General features: G+C 54.6%; 2 protein-coding genes across 2 annotated transcripts in view; one reads left to right on the top strand and one right to left on the bottom strand.

Moving 5' to 3' along the window:
• Window positions 1-18,626, bottom strand: part of LOC139673817 (zinc finger protein 850-like) — a 584,874-nt gene that overhangs the window by 59,196 nt on the left and 507,052 nt on the right. The window lies entirely within an intron of this gene.
• Window positions 5,279-11,986, top strand: LOC139674140 (class I histocompatibility antigen, F10 alpha chain-like). The gene is made up of 8 exons (XM_071560286.1): window positions 5,279-5,432; window positions 8,651-8,914; window positions 10,183-10,452; window positions 10,639-10,911; window positions 11,027-11,134; window positions 11,233-11,271; window positions 11,394-11,444; window positions 11,761-11,986. Exons 1-7 carry the CDS (start codon window positions 5,279-5,281, stop codon window positions 11,405-11,407), a joined length of 1,122 nt encoding a protein of 373 aa, XP_071416387.1. The 3' UTR covers window positions 11,408-11,444; window positions 11,761-11,986.

Here is an 18,626-nt window from a genome sequence, read left to right as displayed (position 1 = left end):
GGAATACAAAACATTCAATAAAGTACAATAAAAGAACCGCACCGGGGAGTCTCCAGTGCCCCGTGTCACCGAAGGAGCCGCACAGCAGGACATACAGAATAAAATATAGCGAAAAAATATACGGAATAAAACATTTGCGACAAGGGGTTTGTGCCGCCCGGTACCTCAGAGAGCTGCCCCGAGCGATCAGCGTGGCGGCCCCGGGGGGTGTGAGGGGGCGATGAGCGGCACCGAGGGGTCCCCGCCGGCCCGTGACACCCAAAGAGCCGCCCCGAGGGACCGGCCGGGGCCGAGCAGCGGCTGAGCCGGAGCCGGGAAGCGACTGGAGCGGCGGAGACGAGCGGGGTGTGCCCAGCCGGCTCCGCTCAGCCCGAGGGCACCGGGGCGGGCATCGGGGGGTTGTTCCCAGCCGGTTCCGCTCAGCCCGAGGGCACCGGGGGGGCATCGGGGGGTTGTTCCCAGCCGGCTGCGCTCAGCCCGAGGGCACCGGGGGGACATCGGGAGGTTGTTCCCAGCCGGCTCCGCTCAGCCCGAGGGCACCGGGGGGACATCGGGGGGTTGTTCCCAGCCGGCTCCGCTCACCCCGAGGGCACCGGGAAGACATCGGGGGATTGTTCCCAGCCGGCTCCACTCAGACCGAGGGCACCGGGGGGGCATCGGGGGGTTGTTCCCAGCCGGCTCCGCTCAGCCCGAGGGCACCGGGGGGACATCGGGGGGTTGTTCCCAGCCGGCTCCGCTCAGCCCGAGGGCACCGGGGGGGCATCGGGGGGTTGTTCCCACCCGGCTCCGCTCAGCCCGAGGGCACCGCGCTGGGGCCGCCCCGCAGTTCCCAACCAGCTCCCCCCGCACGGCCCGGGCCCCGCCGAGCCGAGACACGCCGGGAAATCGCCTCCATGCACTAAAACCCCTTTTAATAAAGTGTTTATCCCGTGACCTGCCCGGCCGAGCAGCCGCATCTCAGTGCCACAGCCCGGGCGGGGATTGGAGCAGCGGGGGAACCGCTGGCGGCAAATTCGGGGCACAACAGCGGGTTTGGATCAACTTGGGCAGGTTCGAGCTGGGAGGGAAGCGCGGACAGAGACCCACGCGGGTCTCGAGAGCCCTGAAGAATTCCTCCAAAATGCGCCCGAATTTCTCCCAGAATAGCTCTGAATTTCTCCCTCTCCGATATCTCTGAATTCTCACCAAATAACAGAAACCTCCTCAAATACTTGCGAGTGCTCCGAAATACTTGAAAGCTCCCCAGGTACTTCGGAATTCTCCTAAAATACCCCTGAATTCTTCCCAAAGCCGTCTGAGCTCCGCACAGGCTCCCACAGAGGCTCCTGTGTCTCTACGACCGGGATTCGAGGGAGAATAAACGGGTGAAATTTCCACTGAACAATCAAATTTACCACACACCCCTCCCCGTAATTAAAATTTTCTTCTGATAATCGAACTTCCTCATTAAATTTTCAGTCTCCCATTAAATTTTTTGTTCCATAATTAAAGTTTTATCTCTCAAAATTTTCTCCTCCATTAAAATTTTCTTCCGCAAATGAAGTTTCCCGCTAATTAAAATTAAGTGAAAATTAAAATTTCTTTTCATAAATTAAAGGTTCCTCTCCAATCTTACTTTTCTCCCCCCCCAGTTAAAATCTTCTCTCTACGAGTAAAGTTTTCTCCCCTCCTTAGAGTTTTCTGCCGCCATTAAATTCCCTCCCCAATTAAAACAATCTCCCCCTATTATAATCCTGTCAGTTAAATTTTCTCCTCATAATTAAACCCTTCTCCCCCAATTAAATTTTCTCTCTCAACCCTCCCTCTTCTCGTTCTTTTCCGCCCCGACATTCTGCAAAAACAAAACAGGAAGTATTCAAAGAATTAATAATTATTTCGATTTACTCTAAATGGAGTTTTTTCCTTGGGGAACTTTCCTGCAGCTCCACCCTCCAGCTCCATCTGCTTTTCAGCCCTTTCCCAATTTTTCCAGCTTTTCTCCTCAGCTGGGCAGGGCAGATTAGCCAAAAATGTAAATTTGGGGGTGCAGGAGGGGGTCGCTCTGCTCGGAGGGTCCCCGAGGTGACCCCAGAGCGGCCACGAGGACCCAGCGCGGTTCCCTCCAGCCCTTTTGATCATTTCCTTAATGTAAACGCTTCAAAAATAAGTGTTTTGTAACTAAATCACCCACTGCGGGGTTTAACCACAAAGTCTCATTTATTTTAAATCGTTGTTGAGGTTTTTCTTGCAATCCGTGGCCTGACAGCACCAAAGAAAGGCTGTGGGAAGGGCAGGTCAGCACAGCATCTTCTGTAAGGGTGTAAAGGTGACTGTGAGAGGAAGAAAAATAAGAATAAACTTGAGAGTATGGGAAAAAATACAAACTAAAAAAGGAAAAAATGAAAAAATCAGAAAAGTAAAATCTAGAATGAAATATAAAGACATAATAAAAAGAAATTATAATAGGCTTTAAAAAAAAAGTAATGGCATAGTTTTTCCTACTGGGATTTTGGGGTTATCCTCTTTTATCCTGTTTCCTGCTACTGGAAGAAACTGGGGCAAATTCCTACTTTTTTTTTTTTTCCCTTTTCTGTTTTTTTTTTTTTTTTTCAGGTTTTGGATACATGAGGGAAAAAAATAAAAGTATTTTTACCTCTATAAAAAGATGGTGCTGGGCGTTCTGGGACTGGCCCCAAACTGGGATTACCACCCAAAAACGTGAAGAAAAAGGAGGGGACAAGGTTGGGAATTGATCATAAAATGGTCCAAGTGTCCCATGGATTTGGGATTCACATTTCCTCAGTGGCTTTGCATCCCACAAAACTCTCCCCAGAGAGATTTTTGGAACAACTGGTCACCTCCATTTCCAGGAGAACCCCAAGGCTGTTCCAGGCAGGAACCTGCAGCCAGTGTGGGTTGGAGTGAGGGCAGGGCAGGAGTGGAGACGGGTGAACAACACACCCAGCACCCCCCAGGTGGGACTGTCCCAGGCCTGTTGGGATAAAAAGCAGCTTTGCTTCATTTCAGACCCATTTTGTGCCCTGATCCCTCTCCCTGAGTTTGTGGGGTCTGTGCAAAGGTTTCTGTTCCTCTGGCAACGCTCTGCAGACCAAGGGCTGGGGGCACAGGGCAGAGTGGGGTTGGTTATTTGGCATATGGGGGGCACAGGGCACAGTGGGGTTGGTTATTTGGTGTATGGGGGGCACAGGGCACAGTGGGGTAAAAGTTAATCAACAAAAATTTAATAATGCATAATTTAATTAAGAATACATTTAATAAGTCGCAACTAAAGAAATTATAGATTGAATTTATCTGTGAATAAAAATGAATTATTAAAATAAAGAAATTAATTAAATAAAATATATAAATATATAAAAGGTATAAAAATATATAAATAACTACGAAAATAAAAAAATAACTAATAAAAAATCACATACTGAAAAGATAATCAAATACTTCGAATTAAAGTATTAGTAAAACTAGAATTTTATTTCATATATATTAAAATATATAAATAAATAAAGCAAATTATGCAATGAAAATATAATCAAATAATTAGAATTAAACTATATTTAAAATAGTATTTTAGTAATATTCTAATACAATAACAATATTTCAGTAAGTATAATAATTATAGAATAATATGTAATATATTTACATCATAATGTCTATATTACTCCATGTCACTGAAAGGGAGGAGGAAGAAGAGGAGGAGGAGGAGGTGGGGGATGTACCCCCAGGAGCCCTTTCAGCCCCTTCCTCTCTCCCCCCACAGCCCCTTCACACCCCCCGGAGCAGCTTCACCCTCGGCAGTGGCTCTTTGTGGCTCCTGCGGCCGCGGTGACACAAGGACAGCGACTCAGAGCCTGGAGGGACACGAGCCCACCCTCCTGCCGGGCTCTGCTCCTGCTCCAGAGGGGCCAACCCCCCCGTTATCCCGGATCCCAATGTCCCGGGGGCAGGGACAGGGCACTGACCACCATCTGTGCCAGCCCTGCTGTGCCCCGGAGGGGCCCCGGTGAGTGACGTCCCTCGGCCCCTCTGCCCCATCCCAGGGGGGCTCTGCTTGGGGGGACGGGTTTGGAGGGGCCAATGTCCCTGATGGGGCTGGATCCCTTCCCTGCAGGGAATCCTGGGGAAGAAAAGGACCTTGTGTGCCTTTTCCTGAGCTGCTGGTGGCCAAACCCCAATGCTTTGCCCTCCAGAGGGTTTGCTGCCCACCCCCAGCCTGGGGCACAGTGTTGGCACCAGCAGGTTTTGTTCTTCTCACCCCATTTCCTTGGAAAGGATGGAAAATACAGCCAGTGCCCATGGACACCGTGCAGGGCTTCACCTGCTCCAGGGCTTGGCTTGGGGGTCTCCCCATCCCCAGGACACCTCTGGGTGCAGCTCAGGGCAGGAGAGGGAGGGACTGAGCTCTGAGGCTCTGCAGCTTTGCTGGGACAAGTGAACAAAGAGGCACCTTGTGGGATTTCTGGGCTCCCAGAGAGCCTTGTGAGGTTTCCTCACTGAGCAGAGGGATGTGGGGGACCTGCAGTTGAGGCAGAGCATTGAAAGCAGAGCAGGGAGCACAGAGGAAGAAGAGCTGCTTCCTCCCTCGCTCCCAGTATGGTCCCATTGCAGGTCCTCACTGGTTCTGGGCTCTGCTGGGACCTGGAGGGGTTGGGACACTGGTCCTGGTGGGCATCGTGCTGTGGCTGCTGCAGGGACAAGGTGAGGCATCCAAAAGGGATAAACCCCCCTTGAGTCCATGGTAAAACTCCCCCAAATCCATGAGAGCCCAGCTCTAGGCAGGGAGTGGAGCAGATTCCCACTGAATTTCCAGCAGGGAGCAGCTCCTGGGCAGTGGCAATCCCTGAGGGGCAGGAGGGGAGAGCTGCCAGCAGGGGCTGGTTGATGTGGGTTTGGGGGCTGAGCCGCTGCAGGTCCCTCTCTCCACCCTGATGGTGCCTGAAAATACCCGGGGACTCCCTCTGTGTTGTCGCCAGGAGGAGTTTCCAGTGCTCCAAATTAAAATTTAGATTTAAAGCAGAGGGACACTCGTGGTTGTGTGGGAATAAGGGCAGCCACAAACAAGCTCTAAACCAGCCCTAAAACTCCTGGTTGTGTGAGATTAAGGGCAGCTGGTGGTGGATCTTTGTCAAGAGGGAAGTTTCAGGTGGAATTCTGGGTTCCTGAATCCTTCCAAACCCCACTGGGACTCCAGGTGAATTCCCGGGAATTACCGCCCCCCCCGCGCTCCCTCGGACACGCCTTTCTCGTCTCACAACCTTGAACACCGGGATCTGCCTAGAGACCGATGACGTCACAGTCGGATCGGACTGCTATTGGCGATCGGGAAACAGCAGAGCCAATCGTGCGGCCGGAGGCGGCTCTGTGGGCGGGGCCTGGTCCGGGTCAGGGCCTGGCGGGGCCGCAGCGGAGCAGCGCGATGGCCCCAGCGCTGGGTCTGGGTGCGCTCCTGGGGCTGCTGGGGCTCCTGGGGGCCCCGGGGGGGGGCGACGGAGGATAAGTGGGACCCTCGGAGCGGGAAACTCCGGAACTGCCATGCCCGGGCACCGAGAACACCTTGAACCCCCATGCCCGGGCACGGGAACCTCCCGGAACTCCTATTCGTGGCCATCGGGACCCCCCTGAACCCCCATTCCCGGGCAGGAGAATTCCCCTCCACCCCCATTCCCGGGCACTGGGACAGCCCCCCCCCCCCCCCCGCAATCCCTCCCGCAGCACCAGGACCCCTCTAAACCCCCTTATCCGCCCTGGGACCCTTGAACGTCCATTCCTGGGCACGGGAAACCTCCTGAACCGCAATTCCTGGACAGGGGGACCCCCTTGAACCTTCTTTCCCGGGAAGGAAACCTCCCCCAAACCCTATTTCTAGAAGGGAGGCCCCGTGATACCCCATTTCTGCCCACGGGAAACTCCTTGAGCCCCCATTCCTGGGCACTGGGACCACCCTGCACCCCTTAACTGGCACTGGGACCCCTTGGATCCCCATTCCTGGGCATTGGGACACCCTGAACCACCTTATTCCTCACTGGGACCACCTGAACCCCCATTTCCAAACACGGGGACCCCCCTGCACCCGATCCCCGGCTCCAGGACCCCCCAGAACCCCTTTAAACAAATACCCCCTTGCAATCCCTTTTCCAGCCATCCTGCCTCTCCCAGCCCCCTGATCCTCCCTTTTCCTTGACCCTGGGACCCCCTGGACCCCCATTCTTGCCCTTCCCAGCTCCCAGACCCCACTTTCCTCAACACTGGGGACCCCTGGACTGCCCTTTCCTGGGCACAGGGACCCCCTGGACCCCCTGTCTCTCCCAGTCCCATCTCCCCTTTTCCTTGAACCTTGAACCCTTCCCGGCTCTCCCAATTCTCCCAGTTCCACTTCTTTGACTCTTGGACCTCCCAAACCTGCCAATCTCAGGGTCCCCCAAGTTCTCCACTCCCTGCTCTTCCCACAGGGGGTCCCAGGCACTGCAAACCCCCTCGGCTGCATTTCCTGGGCACTTGGACCCCCCCGAGCCCCCATTCCCAGGCACAGGAACCCTCCTGAACCCCCATTCCTGAGCACCAGGACCCCGCTGAACCCCCATTCTTGGGCATGGGAAACCCCTTGAGACCTCATTCCTGAGCACCAGGACTCCCCCTGAACCCTCATTCCCGGGAACTAGGACCCCCCTTCACCCCTTCTCACAACACTGGGACCCCCCTAAACCCCCCTACTGGGTATCGGGGACCCCCCTGAACGCCTATTCCTAGACATGGGAAACCTGAACTGCAATTCCTGGACATAGGGACCCCTGCTCCCCCTCCCCCCGAACCTCTGTTCCTGGGAAGGGAGCCCCCATTCCTGTAATGGAGACCCGCGTGATCCCCCATTCCCATCCACAGGAAACCCCTTGAGCCTCCATTCCTGGGAACTGAGGCACCCTGAACTCCCTTATCCAGCATTGGAACCCCCTGGATCCACATTCCTGTACATGGGGACCCCCCTGCACCCCATCCCCGGCTCCAGGACCCCCCTGAGCCCCTTTACTCTGAACAAATACCCCACTCCAATCCCTTTTCCAGCCATCCTGCCTCTCCCAGCCCCCTGATCCTCCCTTTTCCTTGACCCTGGGACCCCCTGAACCCCCATTCCTGCCCTTCTCAGCTCCCAGACCCCACTTTCCTCAACACTGAGGACCCTTGGACTGCCTTTTCCTGGGCACAGGGACCCCCTGGACCCCCCGTCTCTCCTTTCCCAGTCCTATCCCCCCTTTCCTTTAACCTTGGACCCTTCCTGGCTCTCCCAGTTCTCCCAGTTCTGCTTCCTTGACCCTTGGACCTCCCAAACCTGCTCATCTCAGGGTCCCCCAAGTTCTCTACTCCCTGATCGTCCTGCAGGGGGTCCCAGGCACTGGAACCCCCCTGGCTGCAATTCTCGGGCACTGGGGCCCTGCTGCACTCCCATTCCTGGGCACCAGGACCCTCTGCAATGCCCTCATCTGGCACCAGGACCCCCCTATACCCCTGTATCTTGTACCAGTCCCCCCCTGTACCCCCTTTCCTGGCCATCTCACCTCTCCCACACCCTCCTTTTCCTTGATCCTACAACCCCCTGAACTCCCATTCCTGCCTTTCCCAGCCCCCAGCCCCTCCTTTCCTTTACACTAAGGACTTCCAGGACCCCCATTCCCAGCCATTCCAGGTCTCCACCTCTCATGACCTCCATTTTCCTGACACTGGGGACCCCTGGACCCCCCCTTTCCTGGGCACAGGGACCCCTGGATCTCTCATTTCACCCCTCCCAGTCCCTGCACCCCCCATTCCTTTATCCTTGGATCCCCGTGGATCCTCCCTTGTTGAGCACCAGGACCCTCCCGAACCCCCCTTATCCTGCACCAGGATCACCCTGTGCCCCCTTTTCCAGCCATCCCACCTCTTCCAGCCCCCCTTTTCCTTGACCCTGGGACCCCCTGAACCCCCATTCCTGCCTTTCCCAGCCCTCAGACCCCACTTTCCTCAAAGCGGGAAATCCCTGGACTGCCCTTTCCTGGGCACAGGGACCTCTGAACCTCCATCACACATCTCCCTGTGCCCTCACTCCTCTTTCCTTGACACTGGGACACCCCTGAACCCCCAGTCCTGGGCATGGGGACCCCTCTGCATCTCTCATTCAGCACCCAGACCCCACTGAACCCCTTTGTTTGCAACTGGGACCCCGCTGTACTCCCATTCCTGGGCACGGGTACCCTCCTACACCCCCCTATATTGGCAGCAAGACCACCCTGAGCTTCCGTTCCCGTACACAGGGACCCCCTTGCACCCCTTTATCCTGCACCAACACCCCCTGCACTCTGTTTCTTGGCCATTCTGGGTCTCCTCACCCTGTGATTCCCTTTCCCTGACTCTGAGGGCCCCTGGACTCCCCTTTCCTGGACACAGGTACCTCTTGGACTCCCTGTCCCACCTCTCCCAATCCCTGTACCCTCCTTTTCCTTGACTCTGGGACCCCCCTGAGTCCCCAGTCCTGTTCAGTGGGACCCCCTTGCACCCCCTACCCCGGCACCGACACTCCCTGCACCAACTTCCCTGGGATCCCCAAAGCCCCTTCCTGGCTCTCCCAGTTCCCCCGTTCCTCGACCAGTGACCCCCCCAGACCACCCAAATCTCCGTTTCCATCCAGTTCTCCACTCCCTGTGGTACCAGTTCGTGGCAGTGTCGGAGCCCAGCCCGGGGGTCCCTCAGTTCATGTCCATGGGGTTCCTGGATGGGATCCCCATCACCCGCTATGACAGCGAGCGGGGCCGGATGGAGCCACAGACGCCGTGGATGGAGAAGGGAGTCGAGCCGGGATTTTGGGATGGACAGACTGAGATCAACGAGAGGAACCAGCACGTTACTGCCGACCACCTGGAGACACTGCGGGACCGGTACAACCAGAGTGGGGGTGAGTGGGGGGAGCTGGGAGTTTGGGGGGATCTGTGGGTATGGTATGGGATCTATGGAGCTGGGCTGGGGTCTGTGGGGCTGAGGTGCATCTGTGGGGCTGGGCTGGGATCTGTGGTGCTATGAGAGATCTGTGAGGCTGGAGAGGGATCTTTGAGGCTGGGAGTGATCTGTGGGTCTTGGGAGATCTAGAGGTCTGGGGAGATCTGTGGGGTTGTGCTGTGATCTGTAGGTGTGGGATGGGATCTGTGGGTCTGGGATGGGATCTTTGAGGCTGGGATGGGCTCTATGGGTCTGAGGGGCATCTGTGGGGTTTGGGATGGGATTTGTGGGTCGGGGGAGGGGATCTGTGGGACTGGGCTGGGATCTGTGGAGCCGAGGGGGGATATGTGAAGCTGGGCTGGGATCTGTGGGGCTGGGGGACATCTATGGGGCTGAGAGGGATGTGGGGTGTGGAGGGGATCTGTTAGGCTGGGGTGCATCTGTTTGGCTGAGATGGAATCTGTGGTGCAACAAGAGATCTGTGAGCTGGAGGGGGTTCTTCGGGGCTGGGGATAGACTGTGGGGCTGGGATGTGATCTGTGGGGCTGGGGGGGCATCAGTGGGGCTGGTGGGATCTGTGTTACTGGGGTGGATCTTTGAGGCTGACGGGGGGCGAATCTGTGGGGCTGGGATGTATCTGTGGGGCTGGGTGGCAATCCATGGTGCTATGGGAGATCTCTGGGCTGGGGGGAAACTGTGGGGCTGGGCTGGAATCTGTGAGACTGGGGGGAATCTGTGTGGCTGGAATATGGATCTGGGGGGCTGGGGGGGGTCTGTGGGACTGGGCTGGGCTGGAATCTGTGGGGCTGGGGGAGATCTGTGGGACTGGGGGGGATCCATGGGGCTGAGATGGGATCTGTGGGGCTGGCCTGGGATCTGTGGGACTGGGGGAGATCTGTAGGGCTGAGGTGCATCTGTGGGGCTGGGATGGGATCTATGGGACTGGGATGGGATCTGTAGGGCTGGGAGCAATCGGTGGGGCTGGGATGAGATCTGTGCATCTAGGGGGCATCTGTGGGTCTGGGTTGGGATCTGTGGGACTGGAGTGGGACCTGTGGGGCTGAGGGGCATCTGTGGGGCTGGGGGTGACTTGTGGGGCTAGGTGGGAATCCATAGGGATCCAAGGGGCTGGGATGAGGCTCTGTGGGTCTCCATCACACTCTGGATGGGGCTCTGTGGGGCTGGGACACAATTCCAGGGGTCTCTGTGGGTTCGTTTCTCCCCCAGGTCTCCACACTGTGCAGCGGGTTTCTGGCTGTGACCTCCTGTCCAATGGGAGTGTCCACAGAACCCTTCGGTACATCTACGATGGGCGGGATTTCCTCTCCTTCTCCCCGGAGACCAAGAGCTTCGTGGCGGCCGATGCCGCTGCCCAGGTCACCCAGAGGAAATGGAGATCTGAAGGGTACGAGGCCCTTCAGGATGAGCTGGCACAGACCTGTGCGGAATGGCTCCAGAAATACATTGGATATGGGCAGGAGGCGCTGGAGCGCAAAGGTGAGGGAGACAGAATTCCCATGGCAATGTGGGATTTGCAAGAATGCAGTTTGGAAACACAGGAAATCCAATGGGAATTCTGCTTATAGGTGTCACCATTCCCATGAGAATTCCATGGGTCTAACTTACTGTCTTTCCACTACTGTGGGAATTCCATGGATGGATATCACTGTTATCCCATTCCAGAGCCCCCTGATGTCCATGTCTCTGGCAAAGAGGAACACGGGATCCTGACGTTGTCCTGCCACGCGTGTGGATTCTACCCTGGGATCATCGGGATCAGCTGGATGAAGGGGGATGAAATCCGGGATCAGGAGACGGAGTGGGGCGGGGTCGTTCCCAACAGCGACGGCACCTTCCACAGCTGGGCCAGGATCGAGGCGCTGCCGGGGGAGTGGGAGCAGTACCGGTGCCGGGTGGAGCACGCCGGGATGCCGGAGCCCGGGATCTTCGCCTGGGGTGAGGCTGGGAATGTGGAATGTGGGAACTGGGAATTTGGGAACTGGGAATTTGGGAATGTGGAGCAGTGAGATGGGGGTTCCCCTCCCCCTCCTCACACTCCCACCCTTCCCAGAGCCAGAATCCAACTGGAATTCCACCCCAGTGGTGGTCGCCCTGTCCGTCATCGCTGCCATCATCATCATCAGCCTCATGGGATTCGGTGTCTGGAGACTCCAGTCTGGTAACTCATGGGATGAGGGTGGGGAACAGGCACGAATCCACTCGGTGGCATTCCAGGGATCCTGTGCCACAGGTGCTGATCCCACTTAATTTCTATAGGGAGGAGGGAGAAGAAGGGATACAACACGACACCCAACAGTGAGTACCAGCAGTGTGTCTGGATACAAATCCAGATCCTCTTCTTGTGGATCCCATGATGGATCCCAGGATGGATCCAGGTGTGTGATCCAGGCCAGAATCTCACAGATCTTTTTCCACAGGAGTAGACGCATAAACCGATGGCTCCCCAGCAGATACGGAGTGGGATCCAGGTGGGATTCCAAGGGGAATCGGGGCATAATGGATGGAGAAGGATTGGGAATGGATTCCAGATCAGGGCAGGATTCCAGAGTGAAATCAGAAAGAATTATGGAGTGAGATCAGGGATAGATTATGGAGCGATATCAGTCTGGATGGATGGAGTGAGACTGAGGTGGGATTCCACAGTGGGACTGAGTGGGATGGATGGAGCAAGATGATGATGGATTCCAGAGAAGCTCCTGCTCTCCGTGGGCTCCACAGCTGGATCAATCCCATGGGATGAGGACAGGGACATGGCGACTCTGTCCCCTACTCTCATGCCAGCAGGAATCACCACCTGAGCAATCCATGGAGCTGGATCCAGCCCCTTCCCTCTTCCTGGGGAAGGCCAGGAGCTGCTGGCAGAGCTCATCCCACTGTTCCCACCCACCCTGGCACCGCCGTGCCTCTTCCCAATGGATCAACTTCCTGCTTTTTCATGTCTGAAAATCAAGAACCACAATTATTCCCAATGCTTCAATTAAGTCTCCTGTTTTGGCAATAAATCCTTCTTCCCTCCTTTGGCATCCAGCAGTTCCTCTTTAGGAACCAGGAATGGCAATGGGGACATGAAGAATGGGAATAGGGATATGGAGACACTCAGGACAGGAATGGGGACACAGGAAGCAGTTTGGTGACACCGGGAACTGGGAGTGGGGACACCAGGAATGGGATGGGAACACCAGGGATGGGAACAGGGACACAATGGGGGCAGGGATGGGGACACTGGGAGCAGGTTGGAGACACCAGGAACTGGGAGTGGGGCATCAGAATTGGGATAGGAACCCCAGGAATGGGAATGGGGACAGGGATTGGAACACCAGAAATGGGATTGTGGCCATTGGCAGCAGATTGTGAACAGCAGGAATGGGAAGGGGGATGACAGGAATTGGAATGGGGACAGGAATGGGAACACCAGGAGACAATGGGACTGGGGTGGAAACACCAGGAATGGGAATGGGAACAGGGATGGGGACCCCAGAGGTGGAGGTGTCCCAGGTTTTAGTTTGGGGTCTCCTGTAATCCCCCAAACCACCATGAGGGCACAGACACCAATAACGGGACCGGGCTGGGGCCAATCACGGACAGGGCAGGGGTGAGTGGAGCAGGGAACGGTCCCACGGGAACTGCTCGGGAATGGGAAGAGTAAAAGGTGATACTGCTCCCGGCTCTGCCCCTCTCTGGCTGCGAACCTGCCATGGGAGCTCCCCCAGCTCCTGCAGCCCAGAGCAGCTCCGTGTTCCCACCTGAAGCTCTCCATATTCCCACCTGGAACTTGCATGTTCCAACCTGGAGTGACCGCAGCTTCCCACCTGGAGCTCTGCGTGTTCCCACCTGGAACAGCTGCATGTTCCCACTTGGAGCAACCATGTGTTCATGCCTGGAGCTGCCAAGTATTCCCACCTGGAATAGCTGTGTGTTCCCACCTGGAACAGCTGAGTGTTCCCACCTGGAGCTGTTGCCCTTGCAGCTCTAAGAGCTCATTCTATCACTCACTAGTACAGCTTATCAGTGCCTCTGTAGAAAATTCCTACAATGGACTATCCCTTTTTGGGAAGAGTTTCAACAGACAGGAGTTTGTACCAGTTCATTTTGGAGATATGTCTGGAATTAAGAAAATCACAGTCATAAAATACCACAAACATCATTTATTGCAATAACAACTAGCAAAAGAGAATAAAAAGGATAAAATACTTACTACAAAAGAGAATAAAAATATAAAATCCTTTAAAACTCAATAAAAGGATACAAAATAGTTGATGCTGCTGCAGTTGCTCCCTATCCCCGATGCTCCCTCGAGCAGACAGACCAGCACTGCCAGGCCCGGCAGCAGCGGGACGCCATCCATGCTCAGCGGCGTCCCCGCGGAGCCAACACGGGCTGGGTGCAAGGGTGGGTGTGGCTCAGGTCCCCCACTCCTGTGTCCCTGTTTATCAGCCATCCATCATACTGCAGAGGGCCAGGACACAGTGTAAGGTGATGCCTGGGAGGCAGCCAAACACCGCCTGTTCATTGCATAAGTGGCAACAGTCTGTGCATGTCACCTGTTGGGCGGTGGTTGTACGACCCCTGCCCACCTATTCTTCCTCCCATCATCAGCTTCCTCACCCCACTGTACAGCCTTCACCATTGTGTTCCCGGGGTATTTGTATCTATCCTGAGGCTCAGCCAAGTCAGAGAGGAACAGAGAGCCTTGATAATAGAGAACATCCAGTGTTACACAGTTACTCTGCCTGGATTCCCAGCACGGTGTAAGTACTTTCTCAGCCTTCTATGCTCCATTGATCAGATAAATTAAAAGTACCCCCTTACGTGCCAGCGTGTGATCAGGGGTAGCCCGAGGGTGATACAGCACTACTCGAGAGTGCAATGTGTGTATCACAGTGTTCAACAGACGGTGTACAGGGGTCAGCACACAGGGAAGCACACACAAAATACACATCAGTACACAAGCAATTAGGAACAAGCCTGACAGCACTTTTTGTAACCAGGGCCACCCCCATTTCCATTCACTGATGGGGTTCCATTCGTTGTTAACATGTAACTGGGGAGTAGGGGCTTTTAATTTCTGGATGCCAGCATGGACAGACAGAATGGTCACTTAAATTCATGCAGCACATGCCTTCAAAATCGTGGCAACTGTGCCCTTGTGCTGATAATGGAAAGTCGACAGCAGCTCTGTTTTGTCAACTTGCACTCCTGACTGAATTCACATCTGTAAACAAGGCACTTAAAGCTACAGAGGCAGCATTGGCTTCTTTGGCCAACCAGCATCCTAATTTATTTCAAGAAGCTAAAGCTTGAGCAGTCCCCATCTGAGCACTTCTATTTGCAGATATTCTTTGAGCTGTATTCCAGATCAGAATCAGTCTGGGGTGAATTTATGTGTATTGTGCTTTTGTCTTTTTTGCTTTAATTTATGTGGGTGAAATAAAGTTAATTATCCAAAGGTATAAGGGCCTCCAACAGCTTTTCCTGGGATACCTTTCCATGCTCTTTGTCCACAAATGAGAATCAGATCATCTGGGAGACCTCTCGCATCCATTCCAGGAGCAAATGGAGCAGGAGCTGTGCAGGCCCTGAGAGCTCGGGGTGTTGTCTGAGATCAGCTCATGGCAGGAGGAGCTGAGGGTGCCCCTGTCCCCTCTGTGCCCCTCAGGGGTGGCAGGAGGAGCTGAGGGTGCCCCTGTCCCCTCTGTGCCCCCCAGGGGTGGCAGGAGGAGCTGAGGGTGCCCCTGTCCCCTCTGTGCCCCCTCAGGGGTGGCAGAGGCCCCTCAGGAGGCAGGTCCAGAGGGACCATCCCCTGTCCTGGGGGCTCCATGAGCTGCCCTGCACAGGGTGGGGAGACAGGGGGTGGGCTCAGGTGGGGCTGAAGCACCTTGTGGGGTCACCCAGGGGGCCTGGACTGAAAACACCTCACAGCTGTGCAAGTCCTTGAGACAAAATCTTTCCAGGTCACAGAGATGGCAGAGCCAAGGCTGAGCTGGGAAAAGAAAATGAGTGCTGGTTCTCTGAAGGCTGAAATCACCTAAACCCGGCAAAGGGAAAACAGTGCTTGACATTCCTGCAAAGAAAATTCCCCAAATCAGGCATTTCCCACTCCTCAAATCCCACCCTGAGCAGGAATTCACTTGGTTTCCACAAGTGATGTCTCACCTGCTGCAAAGGAGACACTGCAGGGGAGGGCAGAGGAAGGGACCAGTAAGAACCAGTTCTTGTTTTGGGGTTGTGGTTGAGTTTAGTGTGTTGTGGGCAGCTAAAATGAGCTCGGGGAGCTGTGAGGGGGAAGGATTGAGAATGTTAAAGATGTTTGTAAGCTCTGGGCAGGTTTCCTCGCTGAGCAGAGGGATGTGGGGGACCTGCAGCTGAGGCAGAGCATTAAAAGCAGAGCAGGGAGCACAGAGGAAGAAGAGCTGCTTCCTCCCTTGCTCCCAGTATGGTCCCATTGCAGGTCCTCACTGGTTCTGGGCTCTGCTGGGACCTGGAGGGGTTGGGACACTGGTCCTGGTGGGCATCGTGGTGTGGCTGCTGCAGGGACAAGGTGAGGCATCCAAAAGGGACCCCCAAAAACTCAGGGAGAGGGATCAGGGCACAAAATGGGTCTGAAATGAAGCAAAACTGCTTTTTATCCCAACAGGCCTGGGACAGTCCCACCTGGGGGGTGCTGGGTGTGTTGTTCACCCATCTCCACCCCTGCCCTGCCCTCACTCCAACCCACACTGGCTGCAGGTTCCTGCCTGGAACAGCCTTGGGGTTCTCCTGGGAATGGAGGTGACCAGTTGTTCCAAAAATCTCTCTGGGGAGAGTTTTGTGGGATGCAAAGCCACGGAGTAAATGTGAATCCCAAATCCATGGGACACTTGGACCATTTTATGACCAATTCCCAACCTTGTCTCCTCCTTTTTCTTCAGCTTTTTTGGGTGGTAATCCCAGTTTAGGGCCAGTCCCAGAACGCCCAGCACCATCTTTTTATACAGGTAAAAATACTTTTATTTTTTTCCCTCATGTATCCAAAACCTGAAGGAAAAAAAAAAGAAAAGGGGAAAAAAAAAAAAGTAGGAATTTGCCCCAGTTTCTTCCAGTAGCAGGAAACAGGATAAAAGAGGATAACCCCAAAATCCCAGTAGGAAAAAATTTGCCATTACTTTTTTTTTAAAGTCTATTATAATTTCTTTTTATTATGTCTTTATATTTCATTCTAGTTTTTACTTTTCTGATTTTTTCATTTTTTTCCTTTTTTATTTTCTATTTTTTCCCATACTCTCAAGTTTATTCTTATTTTTCTTCCTCTCACAGTCACCTTTACACCCTTACAGAAGATGCTGTGCTGACCTGCCCTTCCCACAGCCTTTCTTTGGTGCTGTCAGGCCACGGATTACAAGAAAAACCTCAAAAACTATTTAAAATAAATGAGGCTTTGTGGTTAAACCCCGCAGTGGGTGATTTAGTTACAAAACACTTATTTTTGAAGGGTTTACATTAAGGAAATGATCAAAAGGGCTGGAGGGAACCGCGCTGGGTCCTCGTGGCCGCTCTGGGGTCACCTCGGGGACCCTCCGAGCAGAGCGACCCCCTCCTGCACCCCCAAATCCACATTTTCGGATAATCTGCCCTGCCCAGCTGAGGAGAAAAGCTGGAAAATTTGGGAAAGGGCTGAAAAGCAGATGGAGCTGGAGGGTGGAGCTGCAGGAAAATTCTCCAAAAAAAAAACCTCCATTAAGAATAAATCAAAATAATTATTAATTCTTTGAATACTTCCTGGTTTGGTTTTGTTGAAGGTCAGTGCCGGGAGGAGCCAAAACAGGTGGGTTGAAAGAGAAAATTTAATTGCAGGAGAAATGTTTAATTATGAGGAGAAATTTTAATTGATGGCATTTTAATGCGGGAAGATTATTCTAACTGGAGAGGAAATTTAATTGGGGCAGAAAACCTTAATGAGGGGAGAAAACTTTACTCGGAGAGAGAAGATTTTAATTGAGAGAGAAAAGTAAGATTGGGAAGGACTCTTTAATTATGGGGAGAAAGTTTAATTTTCAGTTAGTTGTAATTAGAAAGGAAATTTTATTTCGGGGGGGGGAACTTTATTGGAGGAAAAATGTTTGAGTGAGAAAACGTTAATTATGGAACAAAAAGTTTAATTGGAGGCAGAAAATGAGGAAGTTTGATCATTATAATGAAACTTTAATTTCGGGGCGGGGGGTAAATTTAATCGTTCGGAGGAAACTTCTGTTTATTCTCCCTCGAATCCCGCTCGTAGAGACACAGGAGCCTCTGTGGGAGCCTGTGCGGAGCTCAGACGGCTTTGGGAAGAATTCAGGGGTATTTTGGGAGAATTCCGAAGTACTTCGGGAGCTTTCAAATATTTCGGAGCACTCGCAAGTATTTGAGGAGGTTTCTGTTATTTGGTGAGAATTCAGAGATATCGGAGAGGGAGAAATTCAGAGCTATTCTGGGAGAAATTCGGGCGTATTTTGGAGGAATTCTTCAGGGCTCTCGAAACCCGCGTGCGTCTCTGTCCGCGCTTCCCTCCCAGCTCGAACCTGCCCAAGTGGACCCAAAGCCGCTGTTGTGCCCCGAATTTGCCGCCAGCGGTTCCCCCGCTGCTCCAATCCCCGCCCGGGCTGTGGCACTGAGATGCGGCTGCTCGGCCGGGCAGGTCACGGGATAAACACTTTATTAAAAGGGGTTTTAGTGCATGGAGGCGATTTCCCGGCGTGTCTCGGCTCGGCGGGGCCCGGGCCGTGCGGGGGGAGCTGGTTGGGAACTGCGGGACGGCCCGAGCGCGGTGCCCTCGGGCTGAGCGGAGCCGGCTGGGAACAACCCCCCAGTGCCCCCCCGGTGCCCTCGGTCTGAGTGGAGCCGGCTGGGAACAATCCCCCGATGTCTTCCCGGTGCCCTCGGGCTGAGCGGACTCGGCTGGGAACAACCCCCCGATGTCCCCAGGGTGCCCTCGGGCTGAGCGGACTCGGCTGGGAACAACCCTCCGATGTCCCCAGGGTGCCCTCGGGCTGAGCGGAGCCGGCTGGGAACAACCCCCCGATGTCCCCCCCGGTGCCCTCGGGCTGAGCGGAGCCGGCTGGGAACAACCCCCTGATGTCCCCCCGGTGCCCTCGGGCTGAGCGGAACCGGCTGGGAACAACCCCCCGATGCCTCCCCGATGCCTGAGGGCTGAGAGGACCCGTCTGGGAACACCCCGCTCGTCTCCGTCGCTCCAGTCGCTTCCCGGCTCCGGCTCTGCCGCCGCTCGGCCCCGGTCAGTCCCTCGTGGCGGCTCTTTGGGTGTTACGGGCCGGCGGGGACCCCTCGGTGCCGCTCATCGCCCCCTCACACCCCCCGGGGCCGCCCCGCTGATCGCTCGGGGCAGCTCTTTGAGGTACCGGGCGGCACAAACTCCTTGTCGCAGATGTTTTATTCCTTATATTTTTCGTTATATTTTATTCTGTAGTTACTGCTGTGCGGCTCCTTCAGTGACACGGGGCACTGGAGACTCCCCGGTGCGGTTCTTTTATTGTACTTTATTCAATGTTTTGTATTCCGTTCACACTTCCCGTCCCTCGGTGCCGCCCTTCTGTCCCCGCCCAGTGATGCGGCTTTTTCGGGGACACCGAACACCGTCCCACCTCGGTGCAGCCCTTTGACAACACCCGAGAGCG

The sequence above is a fragment of the Pithys albifrons genome, chromosome 7 (genome assembly GCF_047495875.1).
Source record: "Pithys albifrons albifrons isolate INPA30051 chromosome 7, PitAlb_v1, whole genome shotgun sequence".
Lineage (NCBI taxonomy): Eukaryota > Metazoa > Chordata > Aves > Passeriformes > Thamnophilidae > Pithys > Pithys albifrons.
Note: the sequence above shows the minus strand (reverse complement) of the source record. Positions and strands in the feature narration are given on the sequence as shown.